Below are 16,619 nucleotides of genomic sequence, written 5' to 3' on the forward strand. Positions count from 1 at the left end.
TAAGACCATCATGACTTTGTTTCGCAGTGTGCGCTTGGGGGTGTTATCTCTATGATTTATGAGAACCTCACGAGGGAACACAGCGAACAGTCGAGTCTTCCAAAACAGCTTCACGTTCCTTGGATGTTCACATATCCTTGCAGAGCAATCATGAGTCATAATGATTCCCATGAGAAGGACGGCCATCCAACAGAGTGTTGTGAGCTGAAAGCATCCTTCGGCTTCCATGAAATGTAAACCCATCCAAATGTAGGACAAGTGGTGAAAGAATCACTCGACAGACTGCATCGCTGTTTTCCGGCAGTGGGCAGATAGCACCCTCCTTACACCAGGTCATGTCTCTTCCGCAGTTGGCCTCGACACAGGTGGTTTCCAAAAACAGAAGCCCTGTCATCACTCCCGGTTCTGCGGAGCTCACAGCATATGGATTTAGTCGAGACTGAGTCACAGCGATACCGATTCTTCTTTAGCCCATAATTTGGCTGTGTTTTAATCCCCAAATTATCCTCTGTGTCTGTTTCTTCGGACGCATTCTGCTAATTGGTATTCTGCCCAGCATGATTCACCTATGTAACCATGCCTACGACTGTGCGTTACCTACTTCAAGATTAAAGTGTTTTTGTTATTTTGCCACAAGCCTTGTGTTTTGATATGCAAATCCCGCAGTTCCTTAAAGAGGACAGTTAGCTTCAATATGACATCACATCTGTGGCTGTGTGACCTTCCTGTCAAATCGAAATTTTAATCAACATTTAAAAACCTTTTTTTCCCCTGGGGATCTCAAGAGGATATTAAAAATTTTGGATGAATGAAACTGACATTAGCATTTAATATTCTGAGCTATGAAATATATATATATAATAATTTAACATGATGTTATACCCTAAGAATCGGGGCAAATGTCTTCGAAAACAGTAGAAATTTAGATGCCAAATGCATACATTTCTGAGGAGTTCCTGGTTAACAGCAAACATGAGACAACCTGTGTGCTGTACACTTTCTGTTTACAAAAATGCTGCCCCCCCACCTTCCACTGATTACAGAAATTAAGTATTTCAACACTTTTAATCATATTGCATGTTTGCAGAAAGTCATGCACTGAAAGATTTAGATTTATTCGGAGAAATCCCTCATCTGGGTGCACGGGTATGCTTTTGAAAACATCATGTACGCAAATGGACTCACCTGTTTGCCATTTGGGCTTGAATGAAGCCTCTCTCTCCACCTCATAGGTAGGGCAAAGTCAGAACCAGTCCTTGCTTGTTCCGTTGATCCCGAAAGTAAAGTAAACAGTCCGGGAGAAAGATGAATCTCCATAAATATACTTTTAATTCAGCCTGAAATCATCCTGAAAGCAAATACTCTTATGTACTTTGTTTAATGTAATGCGACCTTGAAGGTTGCAACGTGATACTTTCTCTTCTGCTTTTTTGGGGTTTTGGGTTTGTTATCTTCTCTAGTAGCTTAATGTAGGTCAGCATATTTAACCTGGTCAGCTCGTCTAACTCTCCAGCACCTTTTTTGACTATTAATATTGACATGGACACATTTGCATTGATACTGTCACCAGCAGGTCACGTCGCATTTCCATTGTATTCAGAGCGGGGTATGAAGCTACGATCAAGCTATCCGCAAAGAACATGGCTAATGTTTTTTTGAAGAGAGCCCTCCACCTATCACAACTCCATCATCTCAAGAAGACTTGCTAGTTGATTTAATCCCTTTGTTGTGATGGGCCTGAGGTCTGAAATTCAGCAGGACTTCTGGATGACAGACCAGTAAGCTAACGAGACACAGCTAATACCAGTCAAACTGGTATAAACCAATGGGAATGTGTACTCAAGACATACAGTGTGTTATATATTACTAACATGCTTATGTTATCATTTACCTAAATAAAGACAGTAAAAGAAAATTAATTGTGTTAATACTAGTATTAATATAACTAACAGATAGCAATTTTGTAAATCATAATCTTTAATTTATGTTGTATTTTCCATAACCACTTATTCTGTCAAGCATTTTAGGTGAGAAAGGGGTCTCTGTTAGGAGACACACAGGAGACGACGATACAGGTGCCCTGGATGATATGCTACACACTTACCTTGCATCTAGTTAATTTGGTAAATAGATTAGCAAAATGGTTTTAATCAACAGCGATCAAACACGTCACGGTCAAGAAACAAATTCAACCTGTAGAGCTATATGCTACCTATTAATTTACGTTCTGAAGAAATTAAGCCTGGATTTACAGTATATGTTACTGTTTCATGAAAATAAGCACAGTATTCCCAATATAGACACGCAAGTCCGCCTGAATCTCAAAATTCGAATTAAATGTAGTCATTAGTAGCTCTGACTTTTTAAAGTTGCACCACTGAATGCGATGAGAAGCTGCGTGATATGCAATATGGCTCAACTGCGCCACCGTGTGTTGTAAAATGGAATAGCCGATCATAGAAGCACAATATAATTAAATGCTGTACTTGATTCATAGGTATTTCAGTTAACTGCTCTGAAAACCAGTAATAAACTAAGAGGAAAACACGAGTATTTAAGCATTTCCATGGCATCTTCTTTAAACATCTTCTTTTATGCTACCTCACCTTTATCATATAAGCAATATAAGATTTTCTTTTACTCCATGAAGGATCTCAGTGTCACTGCCGCAGTTATAGAGAGGATTAGACAATGCACAAAACATTCAAAATATTTGGACGTGATTATTTAATAAACATAATAAATCCGAGGATAAACAGGGGCGTTTCGGCTTAAATGCTGAGATTTGTTCATTTCAAAAGCACATTGCTGGAGAAAAGTCTTCTCTTTGTAATTAAAATAATAAAAGGAAAATTAAAAGTAAATCTTTGGTGGGCAAATGATGTGTTTAAGTTTTATGTCTTTTTCATGCTTTGTAGAAATTTTAAAGAATGTGGAGAGAAAAGTACTACTTTATAAAAAGTAAACTATATTATTTACATTAAATTATTGCTTTTTATGATATGTGTAAACATTGCATGTTTTATTGGTCCATTGTGGAGAAAATCGATTTTAAAGTCTCTTTTAAATAGACTGGACTGTATTCTACATTTAATGCATACAGGACCGGATTGACCTTTTCGGGGCCCCAGGTAAAGCTTTACTTGAAAAGTCCCCCGACCAAGAAAAATCATTTCACTTCCTCCACAATGCAGGAAACTCAGGGGTCCTAGGAATCTGCCTTTAGAGAAAGAGTGGCCATGTTTCTGCCTGCACATAAACATTTTAAGTTTGTTGATTTTAATGTATATTCTTACAATAATTTTGATAATTTATGTGTAATCATTCTCACTTTTAAACTATAGGAATAAAGGAATACGGGTTCTGCTTTTCAAGAAAAAAATGAGGAACTACTTCAGGCAAAGTATATTTCACGTTTGCCTTTTAGACCCATCAAGAGAAATATTTACAAATACGGCGGTCTTAAAAAAAGATGTTCTGCACCATGAGTCCATACTGAAGGCTCACTCACAAACTGAGAAATGTTTGTCAATGTGCATGGCTGTCCTGGATGCAACTTGCCAGAATACATGGAAAGTAACCTTTTTACCGAAGGTAACAAGTTCCTGGCCAACTGACCACTTAGGAAAATGCAGGTCTTGGCTGTGACTGGTCTTACCTAGCAGCGACAGTCATATCCGCCTGGTCCAAACTGTACCCTGTCAGTCACAGTCGGCTTGCACAGCACACAGGGGGAGGTTAAAATAAAAAATAAAACATGCATTTCATTTTATCCTTCGGCTATTTCACACAGGCCGTTATGTGTTCCATAGCGCATAAAGGCTTGTTTGATCACTTCCAGCGCCTGGTATTTTTGTCTTCTGATGCTTTCTCGCTCGGTTCGGGTTGGACCCGCTTGGTGTCCCTGAGGGTTCTGGGCGAAATAGTGCGGTATTTCAAACCAGACACTAACTCAGCCACGGGCTTAAATTAAGCGTGATGAGGAATAGCAGGCAGCACTGGTCAGTGTGTATGTGTGTGTCAGACGCATCAGAGTAAAAAGACTAAAAAAAAAAACGGCTTTTATATGGGCATGCTGTAAATGTGGCGACTCGCTTTTGGGTACAGCGGAGAGATCGGCGCGATGGCAGAGAAACCTTCACGCTGAGATGTATGCGCTTGGCAAGCTCCATGGAAGTTCTACGGACTGAAGGACGGCTTGTTTCATTGAACCACCATTCATTAGCTCCTACTATTCTTGCACTGTCGGGCAGTCAGAGTAAAAAAAAATAAGAAAAACCAACCATCAACCACCGGATCTGTGTTTAACTTCTGAGGCTTTATATTTGCATTGGATCACATGTGTTATTATTTTTTTGTGTGTCAAAAAGGGATGCAGTCAAGCGAAGCAAATTTTCCCCAGAGGTGGAATCAAACCAACTATAGAATCCTTTGATTCTATGGTAACATAATTCATGGATGGTATTTGGAGGAGTTTAATAATAACTGAAACCAGTGCCGGACTGCCAAGTCAATGAGGCAGGGGTAGAAACTGTGAGGAATGTTAAATCAGCATCTCCTACAGGTGGGTTGGGGGGTTGCGGTCACTGCAGCTAATAAATGTGAAGCTAACTGTACCTTGTGGCTCACAGCCGCTGACTGAGCATGCTCACTGGGCCACGGGGGCCATCTGAAATGAGGATACGTCTGAGTAAGTAAAGGATACAAACTGAATTCACGGTTATATACAGTAGTCCAGATGTGACCAGAGAATAAAAGATTCAGAATTAATTGCACAGAGAAGCATTGTGAACGTGTCTGCATTTAGATGTCCCGGGTCCTCGACAGGTAGTGAATTTGAAGGAGGGCCTTTGAGATCCTAAGAAACACATTGCGTATTTGAATAAGCTTCAGCAAACCAAGAACTTGGGTTGAAGAACTTGGGCCGATTTCATCTCGTGTGCGTTGCCAGGTGAGACAAAAAGCAGGAACATCTAAGGATCTCCTAGATCATACCAGAAAAGTTCTTCTTGGATGGGGCAGTTAGCTGCCCCGCTGCCCATCTTGCTTGTGCTGCCTTAGCGCCTGTGAGAAGATGTGCTTGACCTGGTCCATCATGTTGCTGTAGTGCCTCAGGTCATCCTCCTTGGCCTGCTGCATGCTCCTGAGAGCCCCCCTCAGCCTCTCGCTCTCCTCCTGCTGGGCGGCCAGCCTGCAGTGGCAGACGGACAGCCGCTCAACATCCCGCTGCCTTGTCTTTAGGCTGGACCTACTCTTATTCCTCCCAAACGCTCCTTTGTTCGATCTCCTCCTCATCAATACACCGTATAGATCCATAACATAAGTTACTCCCCTGGTGGTTCATTCTATTGGAAGTATGGAATTCAGTGGACTCACTTGGGCCTTAGGTCACCCACTAAAGCTAAACAACAGCTACCCATCTTGCACCAAATGCAAGAAACTAATTATTGCACTATTTTTCAGTGTTATCTGTTGTATTTTATTACTGGTATTATGAATAAATCTTGCACTGAATGAGCCTGCTACCTCATTTTATTGTGCATGTACATAATTACTGTAAAGTTGACTTGCTGGTTATTTTCTTGGTTCTTGAGGATGCAGGTTAGTGACCCTGATCCCTGGGGGTGTGGCCTTTTCAGACACAATTTAACATGCGGCAGCACAAAGCTGGACTTCCACTGCACTCACTTGGAATTCAGTTCCTCGAGCTGAACTTCTGCGGAAACGCCTGAGGGATTTTTTACACAGCGGTCGACCTGACTGGGGAGGAGAGCCGTGCAGCTGCTGGAGACACCTGTGTGGGGAATACCATGGGCGTCAAAGCGGGGTAAGCTGGGGGACACCCACCCTTCCCCTTTGCCCAGGCAGTGCCCGCCTCGCACCCATCCTGGCCCTCCTGCTGGCTCTCGGGCTGGCCCCCTTGCCCAGGTCCAGCCTGGCCTTCTCCAACAGCTGCTCCAGGGTCACCGCCCTCCGACGCTCCGCCTGGAGCTTCTGCTCAGCCTCTGCGGCCTTCTCTGCGGCGGCCTGTTCCCTGTATAGCCGGGCATGTCTACCGTTAGCAATCCTCGTACTGAAGCTGACCGCATGCGAGTGAACGGGAGAAACCCGTGACAGCAGAGGGCGCTATCGCACCTGGCCTGCTGGACCTTCATCAGCTCCAGCAGCCGGTCCCGCTCTACGCCGGCAGCCTGGTACAGGGCCCGGTACTCGCTACACTGGGCCTGCTGGGATGGCAGTTCGTCGGTACCGCAGCTGCGTAAACGGGAGATGCGGCCTGCGTGTTACACTGCGCTCCCCTGCACCAGACAGTGCAGTGAAACTGACCTTAACAGAAGAGCCTCTTTACTGCTTCAGAAAGCAAAACTAATAACCATTTAAATATCTATCTGTAAGTGACCTTAAGGCCACTGCGCTGTTTTAGGCAAAGAGCCCAGGTGACCCAGTGATGCCAGAGAGCGTGAATCTTGATGGGGGGCCTTACCCAGCTGTCAAACCGCTTCCGGAAACAGGCCCCGTTTCTGCCGACTTCACCAGTCTGTGTCCAAGTTTGGAGGCCGATCTGCAAGTTTAGGAAACATCCAATACATCAAGAAGACAAAGCCGAGATGCGTGCCAACGACAGATGGAATGCAAGGGCTGAGGCTCCTTTCCTGTTATTTGCTAGGAGGAGTTCTGCAGCCGGTGACGTCTGAAAGCTGTGGAGCGCAGACACTTTTCATTTTGGACTGACGACTTCCGAGTCCAACTAGGGAAATCTCCGGAGAACCAGATAAACAGCCGGACATCTCTTATTAAAACTCATCTTGCACACGATCTTCTGAAAAGTGCTATTCTGCAGTGGCAATTTTACAGCACTGCATACTTCTACATGCCTCCTACACTGCAGAAAGACACTGTGACAGATGGGGGTCTGCAGCCCCAGTACAGCTGAAACATTCATACTTTGTAACCCTTCTTCATGCAAAAGACTAGAAAGGAAAAACACACCAATTCCGTACAGCTCTGTGTTGCTCTGAAATGGAAGTTAACATCATCAACAGACCTCATGTTTTCCTGTGATATTTTAAGCTGGACTTTGTAACTCCTCGCTAAACAAGCAAAGTAATTAAACATAACTGTACAGAGAGCACTAATAACAGTTAGTATCCGTGGTATACCAAGAAAATGCAACTTCTCTGTAAAGCTCAGTAATACGAAACTCAGAAGATGATATTCAGTGCATTATATTACTGTAAAAGGGTGTGACAGTACTATGATTGACAGTGCAAAGTATACCGTGCAGGGGACCATCTCTCTGCATTATCGCCCCCTGTAGTTGGAGGTCTAGAAGAACACTGGGCAACCTTTGAACTGGATTCCTCGCCATTATGTTTCTGCAACAAAATATTTCAAAAATTTTGTTAACAAAGCTCAAGTTCAGTCAGGTTCAGTGGTGGCCGTGGGTGGCACAGCTTGCAAGAAAGCCATTTCTGAAATTAAGGGTATAATTAATCTCTCCTCACCTTGAGGGAACGCAGCCTGATCTCCTCCTCCAGCTCCCTGACCTTTGCCTCCCTGTCGGCGACCTTCAGCTTGAGCTGCTCCACCAGGGGGCTCTGTGTCTGGGTCACGGTGCAGAGCTGCTCACCCAACCTTTGCTTGGCCACCTTGCTGTGCAGCTCTTCCTGGTTCAGCTGCCTCAGCGTCTCTTGCATCCTCCTTTGCTGTTTCTGTAAACGTTTGATGACACGGCATTCTGTGCTGTGAAAACAGAGCTCTGAAGCGTTCCAGCTCTGTCCCCTTAAAGCCAAGCGTGCCCTGACTGCGCCTGCCAGACGGCTTTCTGGTTAACACTGTCACACTCCATCTGCGACAGTTATTTCTCGTCACTGTTGCATGTCTAGGAACGTAGTGCGGTGGTTCCAGTGGATTTCCGGGCTGAATCTCAGGACAGAAGCCTCCTTCTTTACTCGAGAGAAGGGCATAAACTCAGAGTCGTTTCAGTAAATCTCGTGTGGCATAAATGGATGACACTGAAAGCTTTGAGTGCATAGCTACAGCTCCTCAGTATTAAAGCATTTCCCCAGAAAACAGATATTGTGCTGCATGGTCACAGGACTGGGACTAAATTAGCATGAGTAGGAGAACCTGCAAAGCTCGGCCCCCTAAGACCAAGGAACCATGGAGATAACCAACACCAAGGAACCCAACAAAACATTCTGCCCATTGGGAATTGTACTATTCTGAACAATAAGTGCTATGCAACACCTGGCTGCTAGGACAGGTCTTCTCGAGCCTGGACCTTTTCGAGTGCCACATCTGAGGTTCTCTCAACATCTTACCAGCAAAGCTTCCACCAGCTCGTCGTCGTGCTTGCCCTTGTCCAGAAGACTGCTGACCTGGCTTCTCAGTGACTTCACCTCCATGCTCAGAACTTTGATTCTGGCCTTGGATCCATCCAGCTTCATCTTCAGCTCCTCGTGGTCTCTAAGCAGAGCCTCGTGATCCTCGGTGATCTTCTGTTAAGCCAAAAGGAAACATCAGGAACAGGAAAACGATAAAACTTGTTTACTTCCAGGAGATAACATGCCAGACTGAGCTGACTCTTCCTCCAGTGAGATAGGAGATCACCTCTAGAGCTTCCCTCCTCTCTTTTTCCAAGTTACGAAGATGACTGATGTTCTTGTCCTGCAGTATCTGGGTCCTCTGCAGTCTCCCCAGGCCTAGCATCTCCTCTTCCAGGCTGGGAGGGGACTGCTGCTTCTTCTGGCCTGTCTGGCCCAGCTGCTGTTCCAAATCCCGTACCTGGACCGGGCGACAGGCAGCAACCTCCCGTTACCCGGACACCATCCGTCGCAGTGCTATTCCAGTACAAACTGAATACGACTCTCAGAAAACATGAGTTCAAATAAAAAAGTATAAATCTGGACATGAGACTGTGTCTGATTCTTCCTCATAGGTGACTCATCAATCTCGGATTGCCCAGTAAGGTCAAGGTCCTTTGGAGGCAAACCAGGTGGCACCAGCATATTCATGACCTTGACCCAGTCCTCGTCAAAGGTAGCTCCAGAGCAGTTCGCTACAATTAAAGTCAAGTGAGGTGAACTACCGAGTTCTCACCCTGTTCTGTAGGGCCAAGATCTGCTGGGATCGGCCTCGCCAGCTGCCTGGGACACTCAGCAGCTGCTGCAAGTTCACATCCTCACCCAGCTCGTTGCATAGAACCTGCACCATGCACATCCAATCATTCTTTCGAGCTGTTACCATAGCTACCGCAGCGGTACACCATAGTTTTCGCACTTTGAATTGTCGATCCAAATAGAATTAAAATGTACAAAAAAGACCTCAAGACGAAGACATTATGAACTACACCTATCTACACAAACCTCTAAAGCGATTTGTGAAGAGGAGCTACTGTAAAGAACAGGAACCTTACCTTATGAGCTATTTTCAGTTCCTGTTTCACCGCCTGGATCTGATTGCGATATTCGCTCATTTTAAAGTTGGCGGCAGACAGCTTCTCCTGAAGTGCTCTGACTTCCAGATTTTCGATCTTCAGAAACAACACGGTAGGCAGACGTGTCACACAAAGGCTGCCCAACCCTGACTCTCAACTCATATTCCCCAGACCAGCCCAGGTCCTAGAGAACCTCAGTCCAATCTGCTTGGCACTCAGACTCAGCCTTGCACCAATTAATTCCAGGTGTAAATTGAGTACTAAATGTGTTTTTTTTTCTAATCCTTCGTGCCTCTGTTCCAGGAAGATGAAGCCAGGACAATCCTACCTTAAAGAAACACTTTTATAGTGTTTCAGACTTCAGGAGGGTATAACAGCAATTCTTCAGTATTGCTCTCTTTCCAGTAGTACTGTTTGCTTTGATTCACCGTGTCACGGTTTCTCTTTTTCAGGTCATTTGTTTAACCCATAATCCTGTTCTCTAATGTTTCATAATATACATCTCAAAGGGTTACCACAGGTTCCTTCGTTGGCTGCTGTCCAGGTATCTTCTGTTCCATCTTTCCATTCCCAGGAGTGAGGCTGAGCGACAGAACAGCCTGTAGCTGTGGAGACACATTGAGCACATTAATAGAATTCAATATACAAAATAGTACAGAATGCCTTTATTGTTATTGCACACAGCAGGCACAACTAAATTCTCCAAACTTTTCCTTCCAGAGATAGACAGAATATTAATATTATAACACTAATAATATTATAATATCCATTTTAAAAAATATTAAGTATAATAAATACAAGTATAATGAATTTAAATATACTACAGATACATATACTTCATGCAGAAAATCTAGGATTGTTTGGAAAACAACATCAAAGGTAACGATTAATCATATATCCTGTACTAGTGCAGTGACCCCATCACTGCTTCTGCGTGACACTGAAATAGTTTCATGCGGAGGGTAAGTCGTGCTGATGTGGACACCAGCCTCTTTTTCCAGCTCTTTGATCCTGTTGTTCGCTCGCTTCACTTTGGTCTTCTGTTGCTCAGCTTCAGCAATCAGCTCCCTGTTCCTCTTGGACAGTTCCACGATCTTTGTGGCGGCCAGGTCGCCGGCTATACCAGATACGCCTGGGGGAAAACAACCAGAATATGTTATATCGGTAGCGATATAGTGCATCTAAATGGCATGTGCAATTTTGCAAACTACGTGTATTAAATGACAATTTTGAAGAGTGTAAATAGCCTCGAAAGCGTTCGTTTTGCAGAACAAAAGCAGACTGCACGATATATTACAAATTTAAACATCAGATAGATGAGGAGTCTGTGAAACTTCTTGGCTTGTTCTTCACGTTGCATGCAGGAGCTTGTCACACACCCGCTAAGGCCAGCCGCTCCTCTTCCCTCTTCCTTTTCAAGTGCTTGATTTCAAAGTCTTTCTCACTCAGGAGCTTGCGAAGCCGTCCGTTCTCATCGCAGACCTCCCTCAGCTGCTCTTGTAGGTGCTCATTCATATCCTCCAGCAGCCTGAAAGCACCGGGGGTTTTACCGGGGATCATGAAGCGAATAAGTTCCGAGCGGAGGCGGCCACGCAGATGCTAACTGAACAGTTCAATGCAGGAACCAAGCCAGTGCCACAGAGAAGAAAATAAAGTAAGATTCACAGTCAGGTATAGTCTGTGTAGGAATTACCTCCCCTTATCAAATTATTTAGAATCTCGCCAACACTAATATTACTACCATTTAGCCATATGCAACAGTACACAGAAATAACACTTAAACAAGAAATATATACTCTCCGAATGAAGAATTACTTTTTTTCATATCCTTCTACATTCTTATTGTGATTGACTTTTCAGGCGTTAAAACGATGGGCAAATACAGCTTTTAAAAACATAATTATTACATTGTAGCAAGATTTCACTGTGGGTGTAAAACAAAGCAATAATTAAAATTAAAATTAAACTCTACATCTGCGATTGCTTGTCCACCTTTTATTCAGTCCATCAGCATCAGCCGCATCTCTGTCCATCTCTGACGGCTTCAGGTCACCTTGGATGAAAGAGGATTCCTCTCTGAATCCATCAGAGACCTTGTCCTGCCTCCTCGCCATTCTCTTCTCCAGATGTTGCTGCAGCCTTTTTGCCTGCTGCTGCTGCAGAGCCTGGAACTGTAGCTTCAGGGTCGCCGTCAGCTTCTCTTCATCGCTGTCTGGCATCGCATCGCCCTCCGATAGAGAGTAACCTAGTGACATGGGCTCCATCTGCCCCGCGGGATTCTAAGCCAGAAAAACTTAATGGCAGCTTGTCTCAAAGCCAGAAAGATTTTAAAACTGTAGCCTGCCGTAACGGTACTATTTAATACATTCAGACTCTATGTACAATTAGGATACAAATTTTGAACCCATCCAACTTTAAAATATGCCTACGATAGGCGATGAATGAAAAAGTTCTCTTTAATATAATGTAAATGTACCTATAACCATTTTATGTCGAGTCAGTAACCTTAGTCAGTAATCAGTAATTACACGAGAAGTATTTAAGGATCAGTGAGTGAAGTTTAATCTGATTTTCACACATGTACGTGCTTTGGATGTGTTGAAGGATAAAGATCCACTAAGACACCCATGCCTGAGACATCTTCAGAAAGTCAATATAGACAACTGATATTTTATATAAAATAGGATTTGCGATAGCAGTAAAAGGCTATAAGATTTTTTGTTTCTCCCACAATTCCTTAATTGTTTTATATGGATTATGTTTAAGCGACACGTACAATTGTTATGACATGTCACCCGGACAATGTATATTCAAATATCTTTTCGAGCATTTTTTTTTGACTATTTATGACAATGATTACAATGCTACTACTGTTGCATGTTTCATTATCAACTTTATCAGAACACAGAATTGACTATAAATTATTCCTCTATTGCTAAATTAATATTGATTTTTTAATTACAATAGCTATTCCGGAAGCTCATTTGATTTTTACTAATCAGCACTAACATTGTATCGAAGCAGGCAAACGAACAAAAAACTGATAACTCAATAAAAAAAACATATTAAAAACTTGGAAACTGTCAGCCTCACCCGACTATTATATGTCCCGGTTTGAAAAGTAGACTATCAATACTTTTCTTGAGTTGATATTAACAAACACTATAATAAATCAAACATATGAACTGGATAAACAACTATTTAATGCAGAAGCTATAGCTTTTGTATGCGAGTCTTCCACAGGATACAGACGCTATCCGTTACCATGGCAACACAGAAGGCGGCCAGGCTCATCAAAATGGGACTTTACGTCATTTCCACGCGATGCAGCACGCGAGCCGATCTCGCGATGAAAAAGTCGTTGTCGTTCCGATTAGAGGAGTCCCGGCACCTCCGGGGGTTTCCCTTCTTACCACAAGTTCCGCATTGTATCATTAAGTACGGTTGTGCTGACCTAATTTGTATTTTCTTACAGCTTCCTTGTTAGTTCCGGCGCAGTCTGGGTATCTCTGATTGCACAACCGTCAGAATAAATAACGTTTGCACTGCACGGTGATTACATTGCATTTATAAAACTGCAAAAATTGCTCATTATTAGTGGTCTGCAATCAGAATTAAGATTAGGCCTGGTGATGAAGGTTATATTCCAGAGGATTCTCAGACTGTGGTTGGTTTGAAACATATGGTTGTGTCACATTTTTGGTCTGAACCAAGTTAGAAAAAATATTTCAGTTATAAAACTTAGTACTATTTTTCCAGATATCACATATCTGTATTAAATTCATAGTTCCTGGTAAAGATACTGATGCTAATAAGTGTTAAAGTGAATACGTGAACTGTATACAGTTGACATAGTATACTGTATACAGTATCGTAACTAAAATGGTTTAATATTGGATGATGAATCTGATTCATTTTCTACCTTCAATTTAGCTAATTATGCAAGAGAATTCAAACTTTGCAATACTGCAGGCATAACAATACTGTTTCTTGAATTAACACTTGCAAAGAAAGATACCATCCATCCATTTTCCAAACCGCTTATCCTACTGGGTCGTGGGGGGTCCGGTGCCTATCCTGGAAGCAATGGGCACGAGGCAGGGAACATCCCAGGATGGGGGGCCAACCCATCGCAGGGCACACTCACACACCATTCAGTCACTCATGCACTCCTATGGGCAATTTAGCAACTCCAATTAGCCTCAGCATGTTTTTGGACTGTGGGGGGAAACCGGAGAACCCGGAGGAAACCCCATGACGACATGGGGTTCCATAGGTGTGAGGCAAGTGCTAACCACTGCACCACCATGCCACCCCAGAGACATACCAGTAATGTACAAATCAAAGACCACACAAAATGTTAAAAATAAAAAGTTTTATTTTCAGTTTAAAAACACTCAAGTGATCTACATTAATACATTTTACAATTTTATAAAGAGAATAAATTGCCCTCCGTTTGTTGCACTGGATTCTTAAGTAAACTGTTCTCCCGTCTCGTAAAACTCACCTGATAATGAACTAAAAATTTCTCACCGCGGGACCGATACACACACACACACACATATATATAATTACACTACAAACGGTAGTCATGCATGGTACAAATGGTGTCATGCTGCTCCTTTCAGATTAGATAAAAAAAAGTGTAAAATCCTGGTTTATGCAAACAGAACTTTGGATAAAATGACCAGTTCATATCTAACTGTATGATCATTGGCTGCCGGGCATCACCATATGCAGAAAATCCTGTAATGGGCAGAGATCTGAAATAGTGTACAGTGAGATATATATATATATATATATATATGAGAGAGAGAGAGAGAGAGAGAGAGAGAGAATGGTGTTCCCAGGGCTCTCCAAATTTTGTCTTTTAATCTTGATTCTATGTCACTGTATCGTTTAAACAGCGACCCATTTCATACTCAGTAAGCTTTCCGGTATAAATGGACATGAAATGTATAAAATGGGTTTAAACATGTGTTGGGTTGTAACATGTTACGATGGACCACATCAGGTTGTTTTAATTACTTGTTTTATCACCTCAAATATTATATAAGGTACTGCAAGAACAGAGAATGGGTCATTATTCTCTTCATAAAAGAACTGCCTTTTATAAATACTCTATACTCCTTAAGCCGACTACATTTCATATATACATACTTGTAAATTTTTATTGTTATACGATGTATGTATATGCATTACAGTAGTGTCCACTAACAAATTATTTGTCCAGCTGTGCTTTTCCTTGCTGACTTGGTTTTGCAAAGTACTCTTTGCACATTGAGTAAACAACTCCTGTGAAAAGAGAAAGTTATGTCAGCTATAGCAACTCACCATTAATCTTACCATCATATACAGTTTTTCAGTTGTTTGACAAACCAGAGGAAATGCAGTTACTGGCTATTTCTACAGTAGCTTTAGGTTATAAGTTATAACAGATCTTCACTGACATCCGACCTACTATAACAGCAGCTCATCAAATGAGGGATTTTAACTTAACACTAATAAATGTGCCAATTTTCATTCGTTTCAGTAATTGCACCTTAAATAAGTTAACAAGTCAAATTGGTTTAACGGAATGAGGATTTTAAGGTCTGTGTCGTAGATATTAGTGCCATGTATGGATGACACCGTGCATTGAAATGCATTCACTATAACCCCATTCTGAGCCCACACCACAAGGAGGGGGGTCAGGATCTTACCAAGGGTCATTGCTCCCACTACAAATCCCTGAGCGGCTACCCGCATATGGATGAGGTGCACAGACATCTTCGTGTTCCCTCTGGTCTTCAGCTTATAGAGGCCGTAGGCCACGATTGATGCAAACCCTGCCATTCCTGATGTACAGAGTAGGAAAACACAGAGAATTCTTTATAGGACAAATACTCATTTCCCCACCAAAGCCCAAAATCAAGGCTCGCAAGCTTCGTTCGGCTATTCAAACAACATACGAAAAATACATTTCTCCAAATTTACACGATCTAATATAATATTCTACATCTAATACCTCATGTCACACATGGATATGAATAGTAGCCTTTACGGTTTATAACTACACTGCTAACATTTACTTTAAGGTGCCCTGGGCTTGGCAGACTAAATGATAATAAGAATAGGTATAATGTGCATACAAACCAATGGGGACAAAGGGGCTCTCCTTCGCCTTTCTCAGAAACTTTGACTCTGACTCATCGTAGGTCTCAATGGCAGACATGATGACTAATAAAAGACAATCGTTGTTATATTACTGAAAATTAAACTGGCACATTTCCGTATACTCGCATGCAAATCAGATGTTAACAAACTTCCGCGAGCATACGCATGTTTTATATGCGCCACGCAACAATCCAGAGTTCAGGACTGGAAGATGAAAGCTTACATTACATTGACAATAGATACATCTGAAAATACAACCAGTTAATACAGGCATATTAGGGCAAGAATCTAATTTAGGACTTTTAGTGTTGATTTATAATAAATAAATGTTATTTAGGAGCTTAACAGGCTAACGTAAATGATATGAGTTATTTCATCATCCCAACATTTGTATTTCCTTACAAATGTAGAGAGACATTAGAAATAATAAAGACACGTCCTAAGTAAATTCTAATATTCTCATTTATCAGAAAAACCGATGGCATACGTTCCGGATGACATGAAAATGAACTTATCGTCTTATTGAGTAAGTCACCTACAGCCTAGCGGAACCGCCGGCAGCGAAGGTCAAGCGCAAAACCGGACAGATCGCAAGCAAAATATGATTTATGTGAAACTGATTTATGTGATCAACACCCTAACCTGCGTTAATATCTATATTTTAACAATGTCTGGCAGTTTATGACCTATATTCATACGAACATGGTATATGTATAATATGAATCAGATTTAAATAAATACATGGCTAAACCCACGTATACTACTTGTTTTACATTAAGAAGTAAAATACACAAAAGCGAAGGAGCATCTTACCTCTTTTTATAGTACGAGAAAAGTCGGCTTTCCAGACGATTTCACGGGCAATGATGAAACTACGCCGGTAAATTTACCTTCTTCTTCGATACCGAATGTAACTCACATGCAACTTCCTTTTGCGTCATAAATACGTAAATGTCATGTCATTCCAATGTATTGCAGTTTCACGTCTGACTGTCAATAACGACCATTTAAAAATTCATATTTC

General features: G+C 42.2%; 2 protein-coding genes across 3 annotated transcripts; both read right to left on the bottom strand.

Moving 5' to 3' along the window:
• Positions 1-2,002: 2,002 nt before the first annotated feature.
• Positions 2,003-13,137, bottom strand: ccdc13 (coiled-coil domain containing 13). Of its 2 annotated transcripts, XM_049011970.1 has the most exons (16): positions 12,533-13,137; positions 11,432-11,718; positions 10,819-10,967; positions 10,429-10,571; positions 9,955-10,044; positions 9,419-9,535; positions 9,103-9,207; positions 8,614-8,787; positions 8,325-8,501; positions 7,506-7,712; positions 7,279-7,376; positions 6,485-6,562; positions 6,136-6,255; positions 5,883-6,034; positions 5,689-5,794; positions 2,003-5,191 (listed from the first exon to the last, which is right to left on the bottom strand). In XM_049011970.1, exons 2-16 carry the CDS (start codon positions 11,701-11,703, stop codon positions 5,023-5,025), a joined length of 2,157 nt encoding a protein of 718 aa, XP_048867927.1. In that variant the 5' UTR covers positions 11,704-11,718; positions 12,533-13,137; the 3' UTR covers positions 2,003-5,022. The 2 variants fall into 2 exon arrangements, with proteins under 2 accessions (XP_048867927.1, XP_048867928.1); XM_049011971.1 differs by lacking the exon at positions 12,533-13,137 and having other exon boundaries at positions 11,493-11,617.
• A 662-nt stretch (positions 13,138-13,799) lies between these two features.
• Positions 13,800-16,547, bottom strand: higd1a (HIG1 hypoxia inducible domain family, member 1A). The gene is made up of 4 exons (XM_049012065.1): positions 16,409-16,547; positions 15,575-15,658; positions 15,142-15,276; positions 13,800-14,734 (listed from the first exon to the last, which is right to left on the bottom strand). The coding sequence occupies exons 2-4, from the start codon at positions 15,651-15,653 to the stop codon at positions 14,661-14,663; spliced, it is 288 nt and encodes a 95-aa protein (XP_048868022.1). The 5' UTR covers positions 15,654-15,658; positions 16,409-16,547; the 3' UTR covers positions 13,800-14,660.
• Between the last annotated feature and the right edge of the window lie 72 nt (positions 16,548-16,619).

Source organism: Brienomyrus brachyistius, chromosome 4 (genome assembly GCF_023856365.1).
Source record: "Brienomyrus brachyistius isolate T26 chromosome 4, BBRACH_0.4, whole genome shotgun sequence".
Lineage (NCBI taxonomy): Eukaryota > Metazoa > Chordata > Actinopteri > Osteoglossiformes > Mormyridae > Brienomyrus > Brienomyrus brachyistius.